The sequence below is a fragment of the Dama dama genome, chromosome 5 (assembly GCF_033118175.1).
Source record: "Dama dama isolate Ldn47 chromosome 5, ASM3311817v1, whole genome shotgun sequence".
Classification (NCBI taxonomy): Eukaryota; Metazoa; Chordata; class Mammalia; order Artiodactyla; family Cervidae; genus Dama; species Dama dama.
Genome location: NC_083685.1, coordinates 102,656,521 through 102,681,596, shown reverse-complemented (window position 1 = coordinate 102,681,596; position 25,076 = coordinate 102,656,521). Strand labels below are relative to the sequence as shown.

At 50.7% G+C, this 25,076-nt stretch overlaps 1 protein-coding gene across 2 annotated transcripts in view; it reads left to right on the top strand.

Annotated features, from left to right (window-relative positions):
- The window catches only part of CDRT4 (CMT1A duplicated region transcript 4), a 44,862-nt gene extending 25,595 nt beyond the window's left edge, over nt 1–19,267 (top strand). For both annotated transcript variants that reach the window (XM_061141087.1, XM_061141088.1), the window contains exons 2-4: nt 6,276–6,357; nt 14,169–14,243; nt 15,899–19,267. In XM_061141087.1, coding sequence (XP_060997070.1) covers nt 6,288–6,357; nt 14,169–14,243; nt 15,899–16,353 — 600 coding nt within the window. In that variant the 5' untranslated portion in view covers nt 6,276–6,287 and the 3' untranslated portion in view covers nt 16,354–19,267. The remainder of the gene's footprint in view (nt 1–6,275; nt 6,358–14,168; nt 14,244–15,898) is intronic.
- Nucleotides 19,268–25,076: the final 5,809 nt, after the last annotated feature.

Below are 25,076 nucleotides of genomic sequence, written 5' to 3'. Positions count from 1 at the left end.
ACCATCTCATCCTCTGTCACCCCTTTCCTCCTCCTGCCTCAATCTTTCCCAGCATCATGGTCTTTTCCAGTGAGTCAGTTCTTTGTATCAGGTGGTCAAAGTATTGGAGCTTCAGCTTCAGCATCAGTCCTTGCAATGAATATTCAGCGTCATTTGCCAAAGGGATAAATGAGATTTTACTTCCTCGGTCAGTACTTTTTTTTTTTTTTACAAATCAGCTCAGTCAGAGAGTCTGGTTGTATCCTCTCCTCGTCGCCCTTTGAGCACTAGGTGAGGAGGGAGTCCTGGCAACAGCAGGGCCTCCAAGCAGAGCTGTGATGCGCCCAGGGCTGGCGGCTGCTGCAGGAGCCAAGAAATCTCACCGTTTTCTTGCCTGCCTCTTGGCTTCAAAGTAAAGTTTTAGAAACCACCCATCAGGGGTGACCACACTGAGGTGGAAAAAGTGTTTCTGAAACTGGAGTAAAAAATTTCCACTGACACCAGAGTTTGGCATAGCAGTTCTTAGTCCAGGTGACATTCACACACCATTTCTGTGACTTCCTGGAAGCCAACACGAACTTCTCAGCCTTCCTCTGCTATCCAGTGGGGAGATGGCAGAGGACAGCTCTCCTGTGCAAGAGCATCACCTGGCAGGCTTGTTGAACTCAGGTCCCGGCCCCATGCCAGAGTTTCCGATGCAGCAGGCCAGGGCGGACCAGAGAAAAAGCATTGCCAACATCTGCCAGGTGACGCTGAGGCTGGTCCCTGGACCACCTTGGTGACCTCTGGCCAGGGTCATATGCTCCCTGAGAGCAGGGAAGTGCCAGTGGGAGTCATCAATGTGTGCGTGCTCAGTCATGTCCAACCCTTGGCGACGCTATGGACTGTATGCCATGCTCCTCTGTCTGTGGGATTTCCCAGGAAAGAATGTAGGCCATGCCCTCCTCCAAAGGATCTTCCCCACCCAGGGATCGAACCTGAGTTACTTACATCTCCTGAATTGGCAGACTGTCTATTTACCACTAGTGCCACCTGGGAAGCCCAGTGGGAGGCATCAATAAATCCACTTAAATACGCCCTCTGTGCATCCTTTGGGGCTGAGGATGGGAAGAGAGCGTGGTGAGGGTCAGGGCCCACAGGGTGGCTGTGCAGCTCTGTTGCTGCCCCTAAACTGCCTGGCAACCCTGCTGGAGGTCCTGGGGCAAAGCAACCATCCTCGGGCTCTGTCTGCATTGTCTCCTTGAAGCCTTCCTGATTTGCAGGGTTGCTCCTGAACTGTGACTGTCAGAAACTGTCAACAGTTCCGGTCAGGCCTATCTATTGGCAGGGGCACTTTAGGCAGAGGGATGCCGTGGCCCAAAGACACCTTCCTGGGACCCCCACATAGCCCCAGGAAAAGCCAGCCCCTTATCTCCCCGCCCCAGGGCCAGAGGACACGGGGTGGGGCTGGGCCCATGGCTCCATCAAAGTCAGGTGGATGCTGGCGGTCACAGCATGCCGGGCACTCGCGGCTCCTAGTTGCAGGCGCTGCGTCCCTGCTGCATACACAGAGCCTCCTTTCTTCCTCCAGGAGAAGCCACTCTTTCATGGGCAGTGCAGTTGAAGGAAGTGGAAAGTCCCAGACAGAGCCTAGGAGCCCCTCTGGGTCCCTTTGCCTCTTCTGGCCCCTCCCAAGGACAGGGAGGAACAGCCTCTGCAGGTGGGCAGGGTCCTGCCCAGAAGCAGGGTTTCTGGAGCCGAGGCCGGGATCGAGGGAGGGAAGGGGGAAGACTGAGGCCCGGGCTCTGGGCTGGACCGCAGCCCCGGCCGGCTCTCCGGCCACAGCCCAGGAGAGCCACGCAGAGAAGCTGCCGATCTCCACCCCGCTGGCTCCACATTCCTGGATGCTGAGGGAGGGATCCCAGTGTTTACTCCGAACAATGTTTTCCTCTGTCTGAACCGACTGGGCGTTAAATTCTTCCAGATTTCTGGCTCCACGTCGTAACTCCAACGGGAGAGAAATAGGTTTACGGCAGTTGGCAAGGGTGGGAACGCAGGGTCTGTCCCTGTACCTCGTGAGTCTAGAATTTCCATGGGTGGATGGAAAGACTGCCGGCTGTTTGGTGGTGGTAGTGGAGGGATCGCCCTGGTTCTGCACCCTGCCTTTCACATTTCCCACCCTAGAGGGCAAAGTGAGCTTTCTCTTCTGGAACTGGGCAGAGAGGGGGCCGAGTGCTGAAGGTCAGGGCTTGCTGTGCTTTCTTGGTTGTGATAAACTCAGAAGTTGGGCTCACATGGAACTCATTTGGTGGGGTGCTGGGAAGCTGGCGTGCATCCTGGGTCTTGGGCTGCTGCGCGGGGAGGAGGTCAGAGCTGGAGAGAGAGAGAGGAAAAAGAAAATAACATCCCTATTTTCACAGAGAAATCTAGTGACATGAGGGCTAGACTGTTGGGCCAGAAAGACCCCAACATAGCTGCTTGGGTCTCAGAACCATGCCGGTTGGTGCCTGTGATGATCTGTGACTGTTACTGTCCTTTAACAGGATGTCCTTTAACAGGATGACCACACAACGGGGCCATGGAGACCCTCTTCTCTTTATTAACGGTATAGAGACCTTTGGGAAACCAGTAGGATCGATTCAAAGATAAAAGCTCCTTCCCTTTGAACACATTAACCTGGTTCCTGGTTTTTTCTCGGTGATGATGTGCTCTCTGTGGGGTCCTGGGTGAACCCTCAACCATGGGGGCAGCTGCCCTTCAGCCTTTTGAATAGGAACAGCCTAGATCCACGTCAGGCAGGGGGCAGATGGTGGCCTTGAAACCCCCGGTTTCCTTATCCTGTGCTCTCAGACCCTGAAAACCTACTCCTGAACCCCTTTCATGGTGTGTGTGTGTTTGCGTGTGTGCACGAGTGCACACATGCACTCATGCACACGCAGCAGGGGAGAAAGGTGGGTGGCCAGCCATCCAGATCCTGAGCCCAAACAGCATTTATGTAGTGGAGGGGGTGGGTGGGTAAAATAATTGTGTGATAGAACTTGACTTTATAATCTGGCTGCTTTCACAAAGCCATTTTGATGCCAAAGTCATTTTTACTTGGTCTTAAACCACTAAAGCTACAGCTTTCTGAACCTCTCAGGGAAAATGTGAAGAAAGCACCCTGGCATCATCTCTGAGCCCCACCTCCACCCCTTCCCACCCTTCCCTGTCCCCTCTCTGCCTTGACCCCTCCAGCCACAGCAGTGTGTCCACAGTGTTGAGATGGCCTTGTTGAAACTGGCTTTGTTAGACAATGGCCTCATTTCTGTGGTGTTTGATAGCCATGAATTCTTTATGTGCACATATTCCCTTGTAGCAGGAGTTGCATTGTTCCCCAGAGATGGGAGCAGAGCGGAGGAGGAACCATGTAGGGGAATTACCCCCATGGCTGGCAGAGTCCATGTCTCTGTTCAGGAGTAGGATCCTTCCTTGGGAAGTCTGATATGGGCCTTGTATCAGTTACCTCTTGCTGTGTAACAAATACCCCCAAATTTAGTTCCTTAAAACACACATGTACCTCCCAGTCTCCATGGGTTGAGAATCTGAGTGGGACTTAACTGTGCCTCTGTCTCCAGGCCTCTCTGTGGGGGACAGTTGTGGTTTTGGCTGGGGCTGTGGTCCCACCTGAGAGGCTAACTGGGGAGGGTCCCTGCCCAAGCTCACTCTCGTGGTTATTGGCAAAATCAAGCTCCTCACAGGTTGTGAAACTAAGGGCCTCAGTCCCTTGCTGGCTAGAAATATCCCTGGCCATCCCCTAGGGTGGCTTATAATAGGGTTTCCCTCTGATGTACAGAGACAAAGAGAGACAGACAGACAGAGACAGAGAGTGAGTTCAAGAAGGAAGCCAAGGTTTCTTTGTAACCTAATCGCAATGTAATGTCCCATCACTTTGTCACATTCTATCTGTTAGAAAGGAGATATTAGATGTGGGGGGGTGGGTTTCAGAGGATGTGAGTTCTGGTGGGCAGAGGGTCTTTGAGAGCCATCTAAGAGGCTGCCTGCCAAGGCTTCTGGGCCCAGTTCTGTTCAGTCTGTTCAGCCTGTGGGCCCTGGCACCCCAGTGGTTCTGATAAGCCCGTGGCTGTGAGGGGCAGAGATAAATGAGTTCTATGGTCACCAGAGAGTAAGACACAATGTTCTGAAGACCCGGGGGCTGGTGATTCTGAACTGGTTACACTTGCCCTCCACTCTCTCCTCTCATCTCACCTCCACCCTCTGCTTTCTCTGGAATTCATCTAGTTCTTGTCTTGGGTGACCATGTTACATCATCATCTTGCTACCCACAAGCGCCCCAGTCACACATCAGAGAGGTATCTTCATGCCATTAGTTCAGGCTTCCTGATCTTCTCTACAAAAGCAGACAGTTAGAACTTACTGATCATGACGTCCTTCTCCCTGAATCAACTGTATTGGAGTAACATCCGTGGGACAGGGTGTTTCTCATGGAGAAACTGAAATTTGGAAGGACCAAGTAACCTGCTCAAGACTGGACTTAAGATGCAGAGCTGGAGCTCAGAACTCTCCTCCAGCCCACGTCCCCTTTAAGCTGCTCACATACCCAAGTCTCCAGATTGTTTCCAGCAGGAATCTGGCGAGACTTTTTGGCCCAGTTTGCTCATGAAGTCATCGCAGGCTGGAGCTGCGGGGTGGCCTGAGGAGAAGAGAAACGGGGTCAGCTGGGACCAGGGGTGTTGAAGCTGAGGGTTGCCCAGAGGCTTGCCTGGGGACATCGGGGAGTTGCACAGGGCATGTGTATGCATGTGTGCATGTGCACGTTTGTGTGTAGGTCTTAGACCCATAGACCGCCCCCCCCCCTTTCATCTTGGGGATCAGGGCCATGTGCATATCTGTACATTTGGACTCGAGTGGCTGCAGGTCGACTGGAATGCCTCAGACTTGCTGGGCTCGGGTCATCTCCAGAGGGTGTCCTTTCTGCAAGCAGATGATATAAGCAGGGCTGCTGGGACCTGAAGAGTGGCGTTGATGTGGGGGATGGGTGAGACTTGGGAACATAAGTATGCCCCCTTCTCGTAGCCCATCCTGTCATCTCCTCTGCTCCAGCCTCTTCCTGGATGTCACAGTCCTGCATGACAGTCACCCAAGGAGGGTGAGGGCAGTCCAACCTGGGCTCCCACCTGCTTCACATAATGCACCTCACAACAGAGCCATCAAGGCCAGAGAAATCCTGTTACTGCCCCTAGTTTACAGACGAGGTCGTCGAGCCTCAGGAAGTTTAAGTATCCCACTGCAGGTCACACAGCTGGGCAGCAGCCGGCCTGTCCTGTGCTCACGCTCTTAATTATGTGCTGTGCTGTGCTTAGTCGCTCAGTCGTGTCTGACTCTTTGTGACCCCGTGGACTGTAGTCTGACAGGCTCCTGTCTGTGGGGATTCTCCAGGAAAGAGTACTGGAGTGTGTTGCCATGCCCTCCTCCCAGGGGATCTTGCCAACTCAGGGATCGAAACCAGGTCTCCCACATTGCAGGCAGATTCTTTACCGTCTGACCCACCAAGGAAGCCCACGGATACTGGAGTGGGTAGCCTATCCCTTCTCCAGGGAATCTTCCCGACCCAGGGGTCAAACCAGAGTCTCCTGCATTGCAGGCAGATTCTTTACCAACTGAGCTACTAGGAAATCCCCTTAATTGTATACTTTACTCCAAACATCTGCTTCATATGCATCTTTGTCCCGTTAGGCACATTCTTGTATATTGCCTCCTGGAGCTGTTGAAATACAAACACAGATCACAGAAACACCATGGGAGCACCGAGGAGAGAGCTGGTTCTCATGCAGGGCTGCACAAGGGCGGGTCTGCAAGGCCGGGCCTCTGTCAGGAGAGGATGTCCCCCCAACACATACCGTGGAGGGCCTGTTCCCGGAGAGTAAAAGTGCTCCGTGCACCCCTCCACTGTGCCAAGGAGAGACACATTAAAACCCTTGTTGAATTGGATTTCTGACTCAACAAAAACTCCTTTTGTCAGAATCTCAGAACTTCCTGGCACATGACCCACACATATTTCCTATGTGGTAATGGGTCGCTGTGGGCTGTTTGTATATCTGTGCCTAGAAAAATTCGTTTAAAATGAGTAACTCAGTATTTCTCTCCAATTTCAAAGACCCCTTTCTTGATCTTTGGGTACTCAATCTTTGCTATTCTCTCTTTTAACTGCAGGCAACAGTTTTCCTGCATATTCAGCTGTCCATTTCCCCTAAAGCATCCATGGTACTTACATGATAGTGTATTTTACCAGTTTACCTTCCTCATTCTGTGTTTTTCAGAAACCTCTTGAGATGAGCCACACCACAGACTTTCAGAAGCTTCCGTGCTGGAGAAACAGGAACCAAAGACGGTCAGAGCGAGGTGAGCAAACCTGGGGAGAGAGACCCCAATACCAAGTCATGCACAATGGGATGAAGGGCCCTGGTAGACCAGGCACAGATAAGACACTTGAAAGAAGAGGGCAGGGCAGGTATAAGCCCCCTGGGGGTGCTGATCAGCCTCCCGAAAGATGAGTCATTGAAACAGTCCTGAAAGGAGAGATGAAGGGGCATCTGAATTTATCATCGTTCTGAGGGAAGAAAAGGCCACTCCATCCTCTAAGAGCAGATGGGCGACACCCCTGGGTCGCATCTAGTAGCAGTGATATTGCTGTGTATGGTGGGCATGCAGGGGACGGAGTGCATGTTGGACCAGACGGGAAAGGAAATGGAGCTTCCGAGGAAAAGAAGGGTTGTCATTCAGTCTGTTCGGGCCCTATGATTTTCTGTGTGAGACAGGGTTTCAGTGAAGCCTGAATCCTGGACTTGATGGCTTCAAGCCAGTGTCTTGGGGGGCTCATTTCTGGGCAGGGCTTCCCAGGTGGCATTAGTGGTATATCCTCCTTCCCTCACTCTGGTGCTTTGCAGGAGACATAAGAGATGCAAGTTCGATTCCTGGGTCAGGAAGATCACCTGGAGAAGGGCATGGCAACCCACTCCAGCATTCTTGCCTGGAGAATCCCATGGACAGAGGAGCCTGGTGGACTATGGTCTATGGGGTTGCACAGAGTCGAACATGACTGAAGCGATTTGGCATGCGTGCATGTATATGTATATGTATATGTATATGCTGTGTAGTTGTTCAGTCGTATACAACTCTTTGAGACCCTAGGGACTGTAACCCATCAGGCTCCTCTGTCCATGGGATTTCCCAGGCAAGAATACTGGAGTGGGCTTCCAGTTCCTTCTCCAAGGGATCTTCCTGATCCAGGGATCAATCCTCTCTCTCCTGCACTGGCAGGCAGATTCTTTACCACTTTGCAACCAGGGAAGCCCATAGGTTATGTGTATGTTGGGATAACTGACCCCTGAAGAAGGTGGCCACATTCGCTCTTTGCTTCCAGGTGGAGTCTCAAATGCAATCACCTTTTTTCTTTTTTTAAAAAAAAGCAAGATAGGGGTTTTAATATGATTAAAGCAAAGTTAAAAAAAAATCAGGTGAAACATGGCCTTATAAAAATCTTCCAATTAAGAAAAATATACAGGTAAACAGGCAAAAAAACCAAATTAATATTGTATAAGGATACATAAATAAAATTTTGCTCATCATTATTATCTAGAATATTAACTTTTGAAAAAGAAAGCATTATTTCTAGGATTTGCTTGATATTTATTATTTTTTTTTAAAGATGTTTTAAATGTAAGTAATATATGCCAAGTTGAAAATTCACAGTGTTCATTAAGGATGAAATGAAATTTGATTTCCCTCTTTCACTCTCTGGTCCCCTGGTCGCTGACTTGAACGGTAATCAATGTTAGCTGTTAGCAAGTCACCATCTTTAAAGCAAACCCTGGCCTGGGTTCCTGGTGCTTTGAGGCCTGTAGAATCAGGTGGTGGGGCCCACTGATTGCGGCCGCCCTGGAGATGCCTGTCTGTCCTCCCATTGTTCCAGAGGAGCAGGGCTTCCTCTCTCTGATTGATTATACTCTGTGAAGCCACATGTTTTCATGGTCCCTTTACTCCTGAGCCAGCTGTCAGGCAGAGAGAAGGACTCTGGGCACACACTGCTTCACGCCTTTCATGTCTGATTTCCTGACTACGAAAAGGCAGGGCTGGTTCCTGCTGCCTGTCTTTTCATCTTTCCTAGCCATCTTGCCTGTCGGTGTGCCCGGCCACCGAAAATGTCCACGGAAGGAAAAGGTTGAACAGCGCTCCTTTGATTGTGCCTGTTTGGCTCATTTTGGAAATTTTATTTAAAAATTTGAACCTTGATCTCTAGACAGTATGGCCACGGGTGCTGTTTGCTGAATGAGTCTTCATGTTACATTTATTTATTTATTTTACTCTTTTAATTTTTATTTTTTTTCCCATTTATTTTTATTAGTTGGAGGCTAATTAGTTTACAATATTGTAGTGGTTTTTGCCATACATTGACATGAATCAGCCATGGATTTACATGTGTTCCCCTTCCCAATCCCCCCTCCCCATCCCATCCCCTTGGGTCTTCCCAGTGCACCAGCCCGGAGCACTTGTCTCATGCATCCAACCTGGGCTGGTGATCTGTTTCATCCTTGATAGTATAATTGTTTCAATGCTATTCTCTCAGAACATCCCACCCTTGCCTTCTCCCACAGAGACTAAAGGTCTGTTCTATACATCTGTGTCTCTTTTTCTGTTTTGCATATAGGGTTATCATTACCATCTTTTTAAATTCCACATATATGCATTGGTATACTGTATTGGTCTTTATCTTTCTGGCTTACTTCACTCTGTATAATGGGCTCCAGTTTCATCCATCTCATTAGAACTGACTCAAATGAATTCTTTTTAATGGCTGAGTAATATTCCATAGTGTATATGTACCACAGCTTTCTTATCCATTTGTCTGCTGATGGGCATCTAGGTTGCTTCCATGTCCTGGCTATTATAAACAGTGCTGCAATGAACACTGGGGTACACGTGTCTCTTTCAGATCTGGTTTCCTCGGTGTGTATGCCCAGGAGTGGGATTGCTGGGTCATATAGTAGTTCTATTTCCAGTTTTTAAGGAATCTCCACACTGTTCTCCATAGTGGCTGTACTAGTTTGCATTCCCACCAACAGTGTAAGAGGGTTCCCTTTTCTCCACACCCTCTCCAGCATTTATTGCTTGTAGACTTTTGGATAGCAGCCATTCTGACTGGCGTGTAATGGTACCTCACTGAGGTTTTGATTTGCATTTCTCTGATAATGAGAGATGTTGAGCATCTTTTCTTGTGTTTGTTAGCCATCTGTATGTCTTCTTTGGAGAAATGTCTGTTTAGATCTTTGGCCCATTTTTTGATTGGGTCATTTATTTTTCTGGAATTGAGCTGCAGGAGTTGCTTGTATATTTTTGAGATTAATCCTTTGTCTGTTTCTTCATTTGCTATTATTTTCTCCCATTCTGAAGGTTGTCTTTTCACCTTTCTTATAGTTTCCTTTGTTGTGCAAAAGCTTTTAAGTGTCATTAGGTCCCATTTGTTTATTTTTGCTTTTATTTCCAATATTCTGGGAGGTGGGTCATAGAGGATCTTGCTGTGATTTATGTCAGAGAGTGTTTTGCCTATGTTCTCCTCTAGGAGTTTTATAGTTTCTGGTCTTACATTTAGATCTTTAATCCATTTTGAGTTTATTTTTGTGTATGGTGTTAGAAAGTGTTCTAGTTTCATTCTTTTACAAGTGGTTGACCAGTTTTCCCAGCACCACTTGTTAAAGAGGTTGTCTTTTTTCCATTGTATATTCTTGCCTCCTTTGCCGAAGATAAGTTGTCTGTAGGTACGTGGATTTATCTCTGGGCTTCCCATTCTGTTCCATTGATCTATATTTCTGTCTTTGTGCCAGTACCATACTGTCTTGATGCCTGTGGCTTTGTAGTAGAGCCTGAAGTCAGGCAGGTTGATTCCTCCAGTTCCATTCTTCTTTCTCAAGATTGCTTTGGCTATTCTAGGTTTTTTGTATTTCCATACAAATTGTGAAATTATTTGTTCTAGTTCTGTGAAGAATACTGTTGGTAGCTTGATAGGGATTGCATTGAATCTATAGATTCCTTTTGGGTAGTATACTCATTTTCACAATATTGATTCTTTCAATCCATGAACATGGTATATTTCTCCATCTATTTGTGTCCTCTTTGATTTCTTTCATCAGTGTTTTATAGTTTTCTATGTATAGGTCTTTTGTTTCTTTAGGTAGATATACTCCTAAGTATTTTATTCTTTTTGTTGCAATGCTGAACGGTATTGTTTCCTTAATTTCTCTTTCTGTTTTCTCATTGTTAGTGTATAGGAATGCAAGGGATTTCTGTGTGTTAATTTCACATTACATTTAAATTGGGAATTTTACTATTTATCATTGAACAGTCCTCAGATAAATATGAAATTTAGATTTGTAGTTTTACCCAAGGCTCAGTTCTGCTTCCTGCAGCGCATCTGTCAAGCATTTATTGTGCCAACTCAGCATCATGGTTCATAGGCAGGAACCCTGCAGCCTGTGTGAGCTGCACCCAGAGAGGAAGGGGGGCCTGAGGAGACACACTTCACTTGGGACCTGAACTCCTCAGGACCCACTGCCCATCACCTGCCAGTCCATCAGGACTCAGCACAACCATCTTCTCTTCTCGAACCTGTTTCATGCTTTCCCACCCTGACCTGGGTTGAGTTAGGAAGCTTGTGGTTTGGCTCCTCAATGGGCCAGGTGCTCCTTGAACTGAAGCTCCAGGCCTGGTGCGTGGTGACAGTGGACCCCCCATCTGCAGAGTGACTGAGGGGACTGCTTCTGATCTCTGCAGAAACTTCCCTTCTTTTATTTCTGATGACTCGGATGACATGGGCTGGTTATGTTTGATCTGTTATGGGCATGGGAGACAAACGTGCTTTGTGAACCCTTGGCACTGTGAAGGGTAGACCCCTTCTCTCTCACCCCCCAAAAGCAAGAGATGAACATGGGGTTCTCCATTGTGGGCTTTTGGGGAGGGTGGGACCCACAACTCTTAGAAGTGCTGGGTTTGGGGCTCAGTATGGATTTGGTGAACACCTGCACCCATGCAGGAACTGATGTACATGGCAGTGGGCACTTCAACTCTGCTTCTACTTCTGTGTCCCTCAGAGTCTGTGTGTAATCATTAGAGAACATAGTTGTACAGAAGCATCTTCAAGAAGCAGCATGTCCCCCTTCTCCCTCCTGCCACTGTGATGAGTCAGTGATGCCAGGCCTGTGTCAGAAGATGGGCACTTCAATGAGGCTCCTGCCTCCCGCCCCAGAGTGGTGCCCACCCCCCTCATCCGCTGCCCTGGAAAGGGGCATGGTCTCTATCAGGACCAGCTGACAGCTACCAAAGCTGCCCATCGCGTGCAAGTAGGCTTTTTAGCAGAGCTCAGTAATGGGCTTGTTTCTCCTCTCTTGGAGTGGACGTATGTTTGAGGTTGAGAAGGTGGCCATCAAGTTGTCGCATAGGGAGGGGGGAGGGGAGGCCAGCTTGCCCCTCCCCACCCCTGTCCCCTCTGTCTTAGCTCTGAAATTCTCAGGGCTTCTCAGTATCATATCAGGATCTCCTGGGTGCCCCCCGGAGCCTATCAGCTCCATAGTGTTGAGTGTAGCGATGGGGCAGTGTGAAGAGGTGGAGGAATTCTTGGTAAGTGGGTGGTGGGCTCATGGTAAGTCTGTCAGGGGGCACAGTGCTTCCCTAGGTCTGAAGTGTGGGACGTCAGAGAGTGTTCTCAGCCTATAAGACGAGGGTCCGCTCAGGATGAAGGTCAGCATGGGAACACCACATGGCACCAGGCTGGTTTAGGTCTTAGAGATAAGACTCCCAGGACACTTCTGCCCTAAGTGGATGCTTCCTCTTCAGCCCAAAATAAATGCAGAGTAACCAGAAGGCAGACAAGGAAACGGACAGGCCAGGGAGGAGACCGGAGGTTGAGAAGGGTAAGTGCAGAGGTGAAAAGAAACTCTGCACCAGCTTCCTGCTGGGGAAAATATGGTTCTCCATCCGTGGGGGGTGGGGTGGGGGTGGGGGTGCCGAGGGGAGTCAGAGGAACTCCTTGGATGGCTCAGGGAGAAGAGGGAGGTGAGATGCAAGCAAGACAAGATGCCTGCAGGCTGAAGCAGAGCAGGGGGCAGGCCAAGCAGAAGGAAAGAAGCGGGCTTACTTTCCAGGGAGCACTGGTCCCTCCATTTGGCTTGGCCCTTCCCAGGTGGCGCTAGTGGTAAAGAAACCACCTGCCAACGAAGGAGACATAGAGATGTGGGTTCAATCCCTGGGTCAGGAAGATCCTCTGTAGGAGGGCATGGCAACCACTCCAGTATTCTTGCCTGGAGAAACCCTATTCTTGCCTGGGAAATCCCATGGACACAGGAGCCTAGCAGGCTACAGTCCTTGGGGTTGCAAAGAGTCGGACATGACTGAGCGACTAACACTTTCACTTTTTTCACTTTTTCTTTTGCATTCTGTGGGGCACAGCTTGGGAAACACTGGATTAAGACACTGTCCTGCCCATAAGGGGTGTGCATACAGCACTATTTTCACAGTGTCTGTGGGGCAAACAATCTGAGTTTTCGGGGTGGATTTGTACCCACTGATTCATCAGTCTTGCCTGGAACCCACAAAATCCTTTTGCAGGAGGGTTTCCTGAGATAAGAATGCGGATGGTGGCCATGGACAGAGTGTGAATTAGTTCTGCATGAAAGCACCATTCTTAGTCCCCACTTTAAGACACTGGTTCTTTAATCCTCCTGATTCCAGTATTAGGTGGTCGTGGGAATGTTCCATAGCCCTTTATTAAAAAAATTTTTTTTAAAGATTTTTATTTTGATGTGGAATTTTTAAAAAGTCTTTATTGAATTTGCTACAATATTGCTTCTGTTTTATTTTTTGATTTTTTTTTTTTTTTTTTTGGCTGTGAGGCATGTTATAATAAAGCTCTGACCTTGGAAATGATTTACTTTATAACTACAGTGGGATTGATGGTGGCCCTGTTGAGAGCTCCCTTCCCTGCCTTCCCCAGTGGCTCCTCAGTGGGGAGGGAAAAGGGCAGAGAGTCTTGGAATTGCTCACCTGAGGGGCGTTTCCTACCTGCACAAGCCAAGCCTTGTGTATGTTGCAGCTGAAAGAAAGATTTAGAATAGTCATTCAGCCTCTAACAGGGCTACTAAGAGTAGGTCCTCACACTGGCAGCGGCACCTGGGCGTGATTTAGACATGCACATTCTCAGGTCCCCAGAGCAGCCGGCAGACCCTTCATCCCTGGTGCAGGGCCCTGCTGCTATGTTTTCCCAGCCCTACCCCACAAGGTTCCCACGGAGTGGCACCGCCCTGGACCCATGGTTCTCATAGCAGGGTCTCCTGGACACAGCTCCAGACTCACCCTCAAGCTTGTTCAGAGCCACTCAAATTCTTAGTCCCTGGGTGTTGACAGGAGGCAGTGGGCATGCTCCCTGGGCCTTTCCAATGCTCAAGGAATGAATCTATAATGTCATCCGTTCTCCGATGTGCATTTCTGGAGCTTGGAAGTAGAAAGGAGCTGAAAAGGTCGCTAAGTGGTTAATAATAAAACCTCACCAATCTTTATTGCTGAAGATTTGAACTGTGGCTCTGGACCTGGGCCCAGGGATGTTTTAACAACTCTCCAGGCGGATGAACCCTCAGGTTCGAGAGTCCCTAGACTGCAGTTACCATCGGATTCCCACATGCACATGGTCATGTCGGGCAGGAAGGTGGCCTTATTGCAGCCTCTGCCTGCGGGCCTGAGGTTGACTCCAGGCTGCTGCCCATCTCCGCTGCCCCTTCCCTTGATAGTAGGTTGAGGAGTGTGCTGCCCGGGAGAGGTATTCCACCCAACGGCAGTAACGTGCTCACTTGGGCTCTGGTGGAGAAGAAGACATGGTTTTGAAGTGGGGATGTTTCTTTCTTCACCTTTTCCCTACTCCAGCTTCGACACAGTCCCCAAGCCAGCCCCGCACTGGGTCCTTAAAAGCCGGCAGTCAGAAGGTGGAGGCCTGGAGCTGGCCTGCCTTCCCAGCATGCCCTGGGCTCAGCCCATCTCTCCGGCTCCTGGAGGCTCCTCCTTGTCTCTGAGCTGACAGAGGCCCTTGAGCTCAGGCTCCCAGGGAGGCTGCTCATCGCTTTCTTCCAGGACTCTCTGTGAGAGTCCAGGCTTACAGATGTTTTTCTCCAAAGGTATCCAGGCCTTCACTGTGAAGAATTCGGTAAACATAGAGAGGCTCGATGCAAGAAAGATGAAGATGGAAGAAGGTAAGGCTCAGGTCTTCGCAGCGGGTGGGGCTGGCCAAGGTTGGGGGGTGGTGGGGGCGGGGGAGACACCGAGGTGGCGGCTCTTGTCACACTGGTGCGCGGATCTGGTGGCTTGGAGAGACAGAAGGGGCAGTTCTCTGGGTAGTTTCACCTCTGTCCTGTACAGTGGATGCCCTAACCCACAGGACCCTGGAGTTTTACGTCTGCTTTGGGGAGGCCAGGACGGATGGTCACGTCTGTGCCTGGAAGCTTGGATACTCTTCTTCTAGAGCGAGGTGACGTCACGCATCCTGTCTCCCCCAGGCACAGTGACACCCTTGCTGGGACCTGGAACCTTCCATGATGCTCTTCCTCATGGCCCTGTCTCTGAGGAGCTCTCATTTCCCCACAAGGGAGCCTGGGAATCACTTTAGAATCTGCCTCTTCTCTTGAGTTATAGTGCTTTTCACTGAATTCAGGCTGGAGAAGGCAAGATGAAACTTTTAAGTCCCCTGCCTCTCCAACTCATATCAAAATGACCAAAGGACTATAAAATTAGGGCAAGTAGGCACCACCTGAGGAAACAGGGCAGGAGAAGCTGTGGGAGGGAAATTTGGAGGCCTTTCTTCTGGACCAAGTGAAGCTGCAAAGGAAAGAAAGAAGGTCTGCTTGGAAGGACTTGGTATTCACAGAGGGATGGGCTGCTTGACAAACTAATGGGTGGATTTTCCAGTAAAGCTCCCCCCACCCCAGACACCCAAAACTTCCAGCCAGCAGCTAAAGTGAAAAGCTTATGTATGTGTGAGCCTGTGAGACTTGAGTTCAAACCCACCGTGTGTGAGTTGTGCAGGATGGACGGCCTTGGGCTTGTCCTCTCTCAAAGGGAGATGACACCCATTATCAGGCATAACAAGGATTAAATGGAAAAGACAGTGAGACTCAGCTAAGATGTTCACAGTTGCTGTACTGATTACTCTATGCCAGGTACTGTGCTAAATAAAATCTTTACATACATTGCTTCTTTTAATCCACAAGAAAATTCTTTGGGGTTGTTCTTTTTCTAGTCACTGCTTTACAGGCAAAGCAGCTGAAGTTAAGGAGGGTCAGAGACTTGCTCGAGATTCACAGATAAGAAGAGGGGGTGGAGAATGAATTTGAACTCAGATAGTCCAAGTGCAAAGCCCATGCTTTCAACCCTTGAGCTACACTGTTACAGGTCCTTGACTTATATTACTTTATTTCATTCTTCCTATAGCCTTATGGTAACCGTTTTTACTGGTGAAATGTCACAGGTTTATAGGTTAAACAATTTGATGTATGCAAAGATTTGAAACCAAGCCTGCTGGACTTCAAGGTCCCGCTCTTGACCATTGTTTTCCTTAATTAATATACTCCGTGGAGTGTCATTCTGTCTCCCAACTTAATAGATTTTCTAGTAAAGTTCCCCCCACCTCAGACAGCCAAAACTTCTGGCCAGCAGCTAGAGTGAGAAGCTTATGGATGTGTGAGCCCGTTAGACTTGAGTTCAAGCCCACCATTTTATTCCCACTGAATACAGGGTGTGGAAGGGCTATCATGCCTGATGGGGAGAAATCCAAACTCTGACTCCTCTGACCCCTAAAGAATGGAACCATTGCTGCGAGTGCCTCTAAATCGCCTGTGTTTCTCTTTGCCAGTAGAACTCACTGAGAACATCGGGCTGCCGGTGAATCTGCTTGAGAAACACGACCCGTGGCCGGCCTATGTCACTTACACCTCCCCGGTGGTGAAGAGGCTCATTGAGAAGAGCAAGGCCAGAGAGCTGGAGTGCTTGCAGACAGTGGAGGAGAGTCGGCGGGTGGGCAAGCAGAGCAAGCCAGCCAGCCTCATCCAGCTGAAGAGGAGAAAGTCCTCCAAGTCCTCGGGCACCGCCACCTTCAAGGACCTGAGGTCCGAGACCATGCTGTCTGTGTGGGGCCCCCTCTCCATGTCGGCCACGGGGCCCCCGAGGGTCCCAGAGACCCTCCACCTGCACTCGGACTCCAGGGCGAGTCCCACCGCCAGCTACAACAAGATCATCTTTGCCCGGGCACCCACCGTGAGGACGCTCCCTTACACGGCCGGGCGGCCATCGGAAATGTTTTGCCTCTAGCCAGAGTCCCCGCAGCTGACCCGCGAGCTTGTATGGCAATTAAGCGCCGTTTGCCACACATTGTGTGGCGGCCCTTGCATTGAAACTCTCCCCTGCTGGTGCAGAGGTTGGCTGAGATCAGCCCCAAGGGATGGGGGCCATGGGTGGGCGGGTGCACCCCCTCTGGCAGTGCAGTTAAGTGGGCCTGGGAATGCCAGGCTCCAGTTCCTGGTGTAGACGCTTAGGACCTAGCTGGGGGTGAATCAGTTCTGGTCCAGGCAGCAGACAGAAACCACACCAGAGATTCTTTCTATTAATAGAAAGCCCTAAGCAGTGGCCCTAAGCAGGCCACTGAAAAGATAGGAAAAGGGTTCAGAGGGTGTGGATGGAGAGGCATCTGCAGGAAGCAGCCTGGGGCATGCACCCAGGGAAGATGCAAATATATTAAGTTAGACGCTTGGTGACGGGCAGGTGGGCTGATCTCTGATTCCTGAGGTGGGCTAACGAATGCTTCTCAGCAGACGCTGGTGTCCTGAGCTCAGAGGACAGCCCTGTGGGGTGGCACCCCTGCCTCTTGGCTCATGGACCCCCCAAGCTTGGTTCCAAGAGTGTTGGGGAAACCCAAGAGGGACTCAGATGTTTCTGGAAGGAGTTGACACCACCCAAGTGAATGAGTATTGCTGAGGACAGGAAGCCAGCAGGAACCAAACCTGGAGCAAGTCCCTTCTTCCTCCTCCAGCCTTGACGCTCCCTCTGGCTCTCCCAATAGGCAGAGCTTAACCAAGAGGGAAGTAGAAATGTGATTTGCAGCAACTCAAACCCTGCCTCTTGAAGTAGAGTGTGAAAGGATGGACTTGCAGCCAGGGAATTAAGCTTGAGTCCCTGCCCAGTGGGTTCCAAGAGATCCCACCTTGCTGTCCTACTTGGTTCCTGAACCTGTATTGGGAGGTTTCTTCCTTGGGGGGTGCTTACAAAGCGGCCATGGGGGTCCAAGTGCCTGCTGCTGAGAGATGGGGAATTTCTGTCCCCTGAACTTCTCTGAGGCTTGTGGAGCAGAGCTGGCGGGGAGACAGCTCCGGCTGGACCCCAGCTGTGCTTTGTCAGACAGCTGGAATTGGTCCACCCATGCTCGGGCTATTCCCAGCTGGCCTCAGAGCAAACGATGCTGTCCTCAGTCTGCAGGCAGACACACTATGTGTTTAGTCACAGAGGGGACCCAGTGTGACAGACAGACCACCCAGTCTCAGGTTTGGGGCTCCTCCACTGAGTGTGGCTTCGCTGATTGCGTCTCTCTTCTTTGCCTCACCCAAGTGTCTGTGCTTGTGTAAGTGAAACGGTTAATACCCACCCAGCTTGTCACAGAGACACAGAAGATGCAATGAGTTAGTTGTTGGAAAAGATGGAAGCTGCGCTGTGAATGTGCCCTCTCCACCCAGGAGCCCTGCAGAAACACTTGGCTGCACTCTGGCTGCCGTGAGCTGTGTAGAGAGTTGCACAAGTTAGGAGCTCCAGATCCATTCCTGGGTCCGAAGCTCTTGGCCAGAATGAATTCTTACAAAAATAATGTGATTTACAGTGAATCCGAATGACTGTCTTTTGGGTCCACGGAACATTTACAGACATGGAGGCAGATGATAAATTCCCAACAAAAAATTTTCTTTTCTCTATCCCTTTATGGGAGTTTACAGCTAGAGTATACTTGGGAAGTGATGGATTATAGATTTTCATTGTGTCAGTGTTTGCAGGGGTTTGGGCTGATTTCTTTCCATTCCTTTGAAGGCAGAGTTGTTACATAGTGTTCTGTTTTGTTTTTGGTGGCTGTTGCTTTTTAAATTTCTAGGTGTTTCACAGTTTTTACAAACATATACTCTCTAAATTAATGGTTGTTTTATAGATAACATTGCTTAGGTTAATTTAATTCTCAGTCTGTTATACAAGCAGGCGCTAAGCACTCCAGCACCTTACGCTGTGATGAGAATGGCTTGTGTCTGTGGCTGCATCCAGACGCATTGCCTTCTGGGGCTGTTTTAAGAAAGAAAAACTCCTAAGTGCTTTGAAAGGGAGGAGTCTGTTCAAGGCCAAACTGGGTTCATAGGTCCAGCCACTTCAAGGACTTGACCATGTTGGTTTGAGGACAGAGGGGGCTGCCTGGAAGGGGTTCTCCTGGGGAGGCAGCTGATGGACAAGTAGCTGGACCAGTGATGAAGCCTCTGTCACTGGGGGAAGGAGGGTGACCCTGAGGTATCGAAGCGGCTGTTGCTTAAATTTGTCTCCAGGCCCAGATGCCTGACTGCATGGAGGTGGGGGCCCTGGAGATGAACTCGTGCTTAACTCGTGGAGGACTCTTGCTAAAATCCTGGGAGGCCCTGAAGTAACGACAAAAAGTGGGGGAGAGACTTCTTGATGTCACAAGGCACCCATGTGCAGGCTCCCCGCCTTGGGCGTGGACATGAAGCTGTGGGCCTGTAGAGCCCAGTGGATGCTTGGCGGGACTGGACTGGCTTTGTTAATGAAGCTGGGAGACTTCCCGGTGCTCCGAGGGCCCGCAAGCAGCCTTCCAGCGGCCTGGAGTCGGCCCAGCAGGCGGGGCTTGGAGTGGAATGTGGATTCTTCCGAGTGCAACCTCAGCCGCCTTCTGATTGGAGGGCCTGGGGGAGCTCAGGTTCCTCTGGATGTGCTGGACTCAGCCCTGGGAGTCCACAGCCTGTAGCTGCCGCCTCTTTATCTCCACAGCATCTGGAAAGTTCTGTCTGGCAGGGGAGCTGTTTCATCTCCCCACTCTGGTTGGTGTGTGAAACACCAGAGTGTATCTTTTGTTAGCCCTTCTGTGCTGCTCTGTAACTAAGGACCCCTCTGCCTCTGACACGTTGAGTAGCTGTTTTTGAGCAAATTCTCTGGCTCCCGTGCACGATATGGTTTTTTTTCTGTTTGCAGATTCCACAGTTGATGTTTAAACAGTTGACGTTTACCTTCTGCTGAGCCTGTGGTCCTTGCCATTCAGGGGTCGGGAGGGGTGGGGGTAGGGAAGGTGGGCTGTAAGGACAGACGATCTGGCAGTTCCTGGAGCTGGTGTGTGCCAGCCAGATGTTTGGGGGTGGCCCAGGGATCCTCCAATTGGAAACGGAGGCCAGGGCGGGGCCTAAGGTCAGGGGCTCGGTGGAGCCGAGGACTTGACTGACAGCGCGTGTGATTACAAATCCTTCTGGTCCATTGGGCCTGAGGGCCTTGTGTGGGAGGCACAAATGCCTCACAGTCCCCTTAGTCTCCCTTTTCAGGACAGAGATAAAATAATGGGCCCCTTGAGGTAGGGGTTTGGACCCCTGGGCTTTGGTGGGGGCCATGGGAGGGAGAGGGGACACAGCCCAGGAATCCCAACCAAGGGCCAGCCCCACGTCCCTGGAGATGGAAAGCCAGCAGCAGGAACCCCAGCCCTGCAGCCTCACTCTGTGTGTCCACAGAGGTGGTAGAAAAGATTGTAAATTACTCTGTGGGACGTGGGTGCGCCCGTTTGCCTGTCCTGCCCCTGTGGCTCTCTTCAGCTCTGTCTGAGTCAGTTACTCCTAGAAGCTTCTTGGAATCCCCACCCTTCTGGAGTGACAGGCATGTGTGCAAAACCCGCACCTTATCAGTGATGAAACCGAATGAGAGCTGGAGGGGCAGTAAACAAGGGCCTGGGATTTACCGGGATCCAGTGTCACTGAGCCTCGACTGAAGCTCAGATAATCAGGAAATCTTCCCTCTTCCTTGCTCACTACCCCCTTCCCCAGCCCCAACTGTCACCAGGGACCCAAAGCCTCAGCCACCTGCTTTCATTCTAAGTTGCTTCAGTTGTGTCCGACTCTTTGCGACCCCATGGACTATGACCTGCCAGGCTCCTCTGTCCATGGGATTCTCCAGGCGAGAATATTGGAGTGGGTTGCTATGCCCTCCTCCAGGGGATCTTCCCGACCCAGGGAGTGAAGCCGTGTCTCTTATGTCTCCTGCATTGGCAGGCGTGTTCTTTACCACTAGTGGCATCTGCTTAGGTATTTGGAACTCACACTGTGCTGCCCTAAACTAGCGAGGCATGGCTGGGCATATGCAGGGGGCTCCCTTTGGGGCATTGGGATGGGCATGGGGGGCAGGCAGGGGATGCAGGAACACCCCAGTTTTCGGTGGAGCCCACCATGGCCCCCATATTCTGTGCCTCGGTCCCGACCATGATCCAGTTTCCACATGGGACAAACAGGATAAACAGTGGTGTGGAGATGATCTTGGACTCGGTGCCAAGAGCCCCATCTCTTCTCCCAGGCTCTCTGTTCCAGGGCAAAGAATTCCCATCCCACCCAAGGCCTTTCTAGGTAGCTCCTAATTCTGAGGGCCCAGCAAGTTTCCAGGTAACCCACTTCTCCTTCAGGTCCAGTTTCCAGCCACCCGGTAACCTCCATCATTTTTGGTAGACAAGGCAGGCAGGAAGCTTCTGCATTTCAGACAAGTCAGAATGGTTTCCGTGGGTCTGCCAATGGGGAGGTGTGTTGCAGAGAGACGAAATGGTCCCAGGGAAAGTGACCACTGGAAGGATGAGTGCCCTGTGGTCCCTGATGCACCAGGCCCTCTGTACCCACTTCTGTGTGTTCCAGCTCGTCCAGGTCCATTCACTGCCTTGGGGGCTTCTGTCTGCTGTCCTGGCTAGAAGGGAGCCATTCTGAGACTGGACCCAAGCCCTCAGGTCCAAGTCCTGGCTACCTTTCCTGTACCCAGGTCCCCTTCCCTGTTCTTCCTTCTCTTCCTCCTTGTTTTCATCACTGGCAGTCCTGCTGGTGCGTCCTCAGGAGGGGAGGTGTGCTTGGCCTGTGGCTTTGACCCTCAAGGTCAGTGTTGGGCATCCTTTTGGAAGGCATCCACTCCTGCTTGTGAGTGGTTTTACCAGAAGCCCGTCCTTCGTGGCCCATTCCCCAGGGTCAACTCACCTGCTGCCGGACCAACCGAGTTGGGAAGGAGACTCTGAAAGTGTCGTGAGAGCCGGACAAGGTCAGTTGTGCTCATGGTCGTCTTTCCAGAACACGGCCCATGGCCTGGCACATGGTTGGAGCTCAATTACAAATAATGTACAACAGCAGTTCTCAACACCTGGAACAGAATGAATTGCGATGTGGTGGTATCTTTTGTAATGTCCAGAGGCTGGAGAAACCACTTGGCCGGGGTTGTGTAGAAGGTTTGAGGCAAGGGGCAGGCAGCTTTGCTGGAACGCTCCTTCTGGTCTTGATGGTGTGAATAAAGGACCCAGGTGGTACCCTGGATGTGCCCTTCCCTGAAGGACGTGGAGGAGCAGCAGGCACAGTTTCTTAAAATTCAACATCTAGTTACTCTGTCCTCTTAAAACGACCAGCCCGTGCCTGTCTGGTGTAATTCCAAGTTAATGTGTTTTCTCCATCCTTTATCAGAAAGGATGTAAATTCACAGACCTAACACCATCTCCCTTTCCGACATCAGCAGCCATCCAATGGGCACCCGACAAATATGTGCTGGGTGCTGGCTTGTGCCAGGTACCCCATGTGGGCCCAGTGTGAGCGCGGCAGACACTCGGTCTTCCGTCTGGCAGCGCAGATGCTGGTCCGTCGCCCTTGCATGTTACAGAGAAGCTTGGGGTTCTGTGGGAGCGCTCTTGCTTGAAGCACCTGGTATGTTCTCCCCAGGCTCATGAGAAAGGGATTAGGGAAGAGGCAGGATTAGTATCAGGACAGCTGCTTATAAAAAGGGGTGAGGTCATGTCGAATTTTTGGCCAAACTGAAGTTTGGCGGCCTGGTGAGTTTTTTGAACTTTGCCAAGCTGCCTTCAGTTTACACTTACCCAGCTGCCGTGTTTGTTTCTGTAGCACCATGGAGCTGTCCCCGGGCTTGGGAGCGAGCTTCAGGGTGCGGCCTCTGTCTCCTGTCCAGGCCCCTCGCAGCAGAACAGAGGCAGCACCCACATCTGCAGGCTGCTTGCCCTAGGACTCTTTACCTCCCGCCTTCCTGGCTGGAGGGCTGGGGCTGGGCGAGGCAGCTTCAGATGTTGGCGGGGGGTGGGGAGGGACGGGGGGGATGGCTCCAGTGCCTGTACTTTCCCCACTGGGTGGTGGTCAGGTCCCAGCCTTTAGCATCTGGGCCCCCAGACACATGAGCCTCACCTGAACTTCCCCAGGTCTCAGAGCAAAGAGACCAGGTCTAGCTTTGGGCATGGTTTCTACCTGCCTTTCTGGGTTTGGGGGGACCCCTCTGTAGACCAGAGCGAGGGGTGCCCTTCAACCAAGGGATGAGGCATGGTCCCCGGCTCCACCTCGTCACCCTCCTGGTCATACCTGCAGAGCCCTCCCTCTCCGCTTGCCTCTCTCCCTCCCTTTCCCTCCTTCCTTTCCATCTGATTTTCATTGTTATTTATTTTTTTGTCATTGCAAAATGAAATGATGCTTGTTAAGTGACTGAGTCTCCCTTCGGTAGAAGTGACTGAGATGCCCTGGGCTGCACAAATGTTGGAGAAGCAGGTCCCTTAATGCTCAGATCCTGGGTCTGAGCCTCCATCCTGAGGAGGTGAGATGTGCCCTGGTGCACCCTGGGAAGCTCTGAGGACTGTGCATCACCTGAGGTCACCCTGGCCATTCTCTCACTCCAGAGCCGTTGCTCCAAGGTCCCAGGCCACTGCTGTCCCTCTTCTCCACTGGGTCCCCCTATGGTTTCCCAGGGCATGGCTCCCCCAGGTTGACACACATCAGTAAGTCTGCCCTGAAGGCCTGGGGGTGGCAGAAACTCAACAGAATAAATTACAATTCTACCGGAAGTATGTAGTTTGGGAGGCCCACAGCCTAATTCTGAGTGCTGTTCTCTGGTGAGGACCAGCTCCACCTCCAACATGGATCTCAGGGCATCTCCATTAACTCAGATTCCAGAATGAGTTCCCCCTGAATCCTTCATCTGCCCTTCCTGCATCAACAGTTTCCCTCTTGATCACAGAATTGCTGCTGGGATACCAAGTGCCCTATTTCTAAGAGGAGGTTTAGTAGTTCTGGCCAGGAGAAGGCAGTCACAAATGTTCAACAGAACACACTGCAATTAAGACCTCAGAATGGTTAGTATGGGGCTTTTGTCTAGGGTCCTGCTGGCAGAATTTGGGCAAACTTTGCCTTCTGATGTGCCAGAGTGGGGAGCTCCTGGCAGAACACACACTACAGCTCCATCACTACCATTTCCACCTGCAAATCCATCACCATTACCATCACCACCATCACTGTCTTCATCTTCATCTCCATCACCACCACCACCACCACCATCTCCATCACCACCGCCGCTTTCCCCTTTGCCACCTCCATCAGGCCATGTCACCTCTGAACAAACTAATGAAAGTGCAGCCCTGATTTATTGAAAAATTATGAAACCAGCAAAGACACAATCTCATTGAAAGGCCTATTTGATAAATTAGAGAGAGGAAGACAAATACTGTAGCATGTGTTAGTGCTTAGGCACCTAGTCGTGTCTGACTCTTTTGGGACCCCATGGACTAGCGCCCACCAGACTCCTTTCTCCATGGACTTCTCCAAGCAAAATACTGGAGTGGGTTGCCATTCCCTTCTCCAGGAGATCTATCCAACCCAGAGATCGAACTCAGGTCTCCTGCATTGCAGGCAGATTCTTTACCATCTGGGCCACCAGGGAAGCCCTGAGGTACAATCTAAGAATGCTGAACTCAGAAACAAGAGTAGAGTGGTGGTTCCTGGGGGCTGGGTGTGGGGGAGGAGTGGATATTAGTCCAAGGGTAACACTTCCAATTATAAGATTGATGAGACCTGATGTACAGGATGCTGATTATAGCTAATAATACCATGTTAAATGTTTGAAGGAGGATTGAAGAATGCATTCTGAGAAGCCCCAGTATGAGTGGGTGGGGTGGGTTGAGGGATCCAAGTAGAGGTTGGGAAGTAAGGGGGTGAGAGTGGGTCACCTCAGGACGCAAAAATGAAAGACCATTTTCCCCCTAAGAATGACCAACAGCTACAGCAGGGTTTTAGGCAGGGAAATAGCTAGATCTATGAGAGGCTAAACTCTGGATTCCTGGCTCCCTGGCCTGGGACCATGAACATTAGCTTACCAGCCACCTTAAATATTCAGAGGCGAGGCAAAGGGGGATATGAGGCCTGCCTCTGAGGAGTAAAAAGTATTATATATACATGAATTGTGTTCTCAAGTGAGAGCTATCCCCACCCATGTCATCCATGTGATGCTGTGTCCTCAACCTGAGAAGTTGTGCCCTGTTCAGCAAGCTGGCTCTGCTTGGAGCCTTCTGAGCTCCACTTCCGTTGTCATTTTCTGATTCAGTTCACAGGCTGTAGCAAAACTCAGCTGTTCTAGGACCACAGAATGAGGGAGGGCATGTAAGAGTGGCTCCTTTAATCTCCCCCAATCATTCTGAAGATAAGGAGACAGAAGGTCAGAGAGGCCCAGTGATTTCGTGGAGGATTTGAAAGCAGTCCAGCCTGGTCTTCCTGATCCACTGCTGACGTCTGCCATGGATCAGGGAAGGGGGGCCTCTCCAGATAGCCCTGAGTGCGCAGCTGGAATTTCTTTGTGGAGGGGGTGGGCGGACCACTATCTGCAATTCCTTTTCTTAAAAAAAATCTCCAAATATAGTTTTCCCCAGAGATTTTGTTGAAACTTTTTTTTCCCCAGCAGAGCACCCCAGGCAAGTCGTGTTTGTGTGCAAGCCCTCCTTTCAAGGTGGTCCTAGTTTCTTG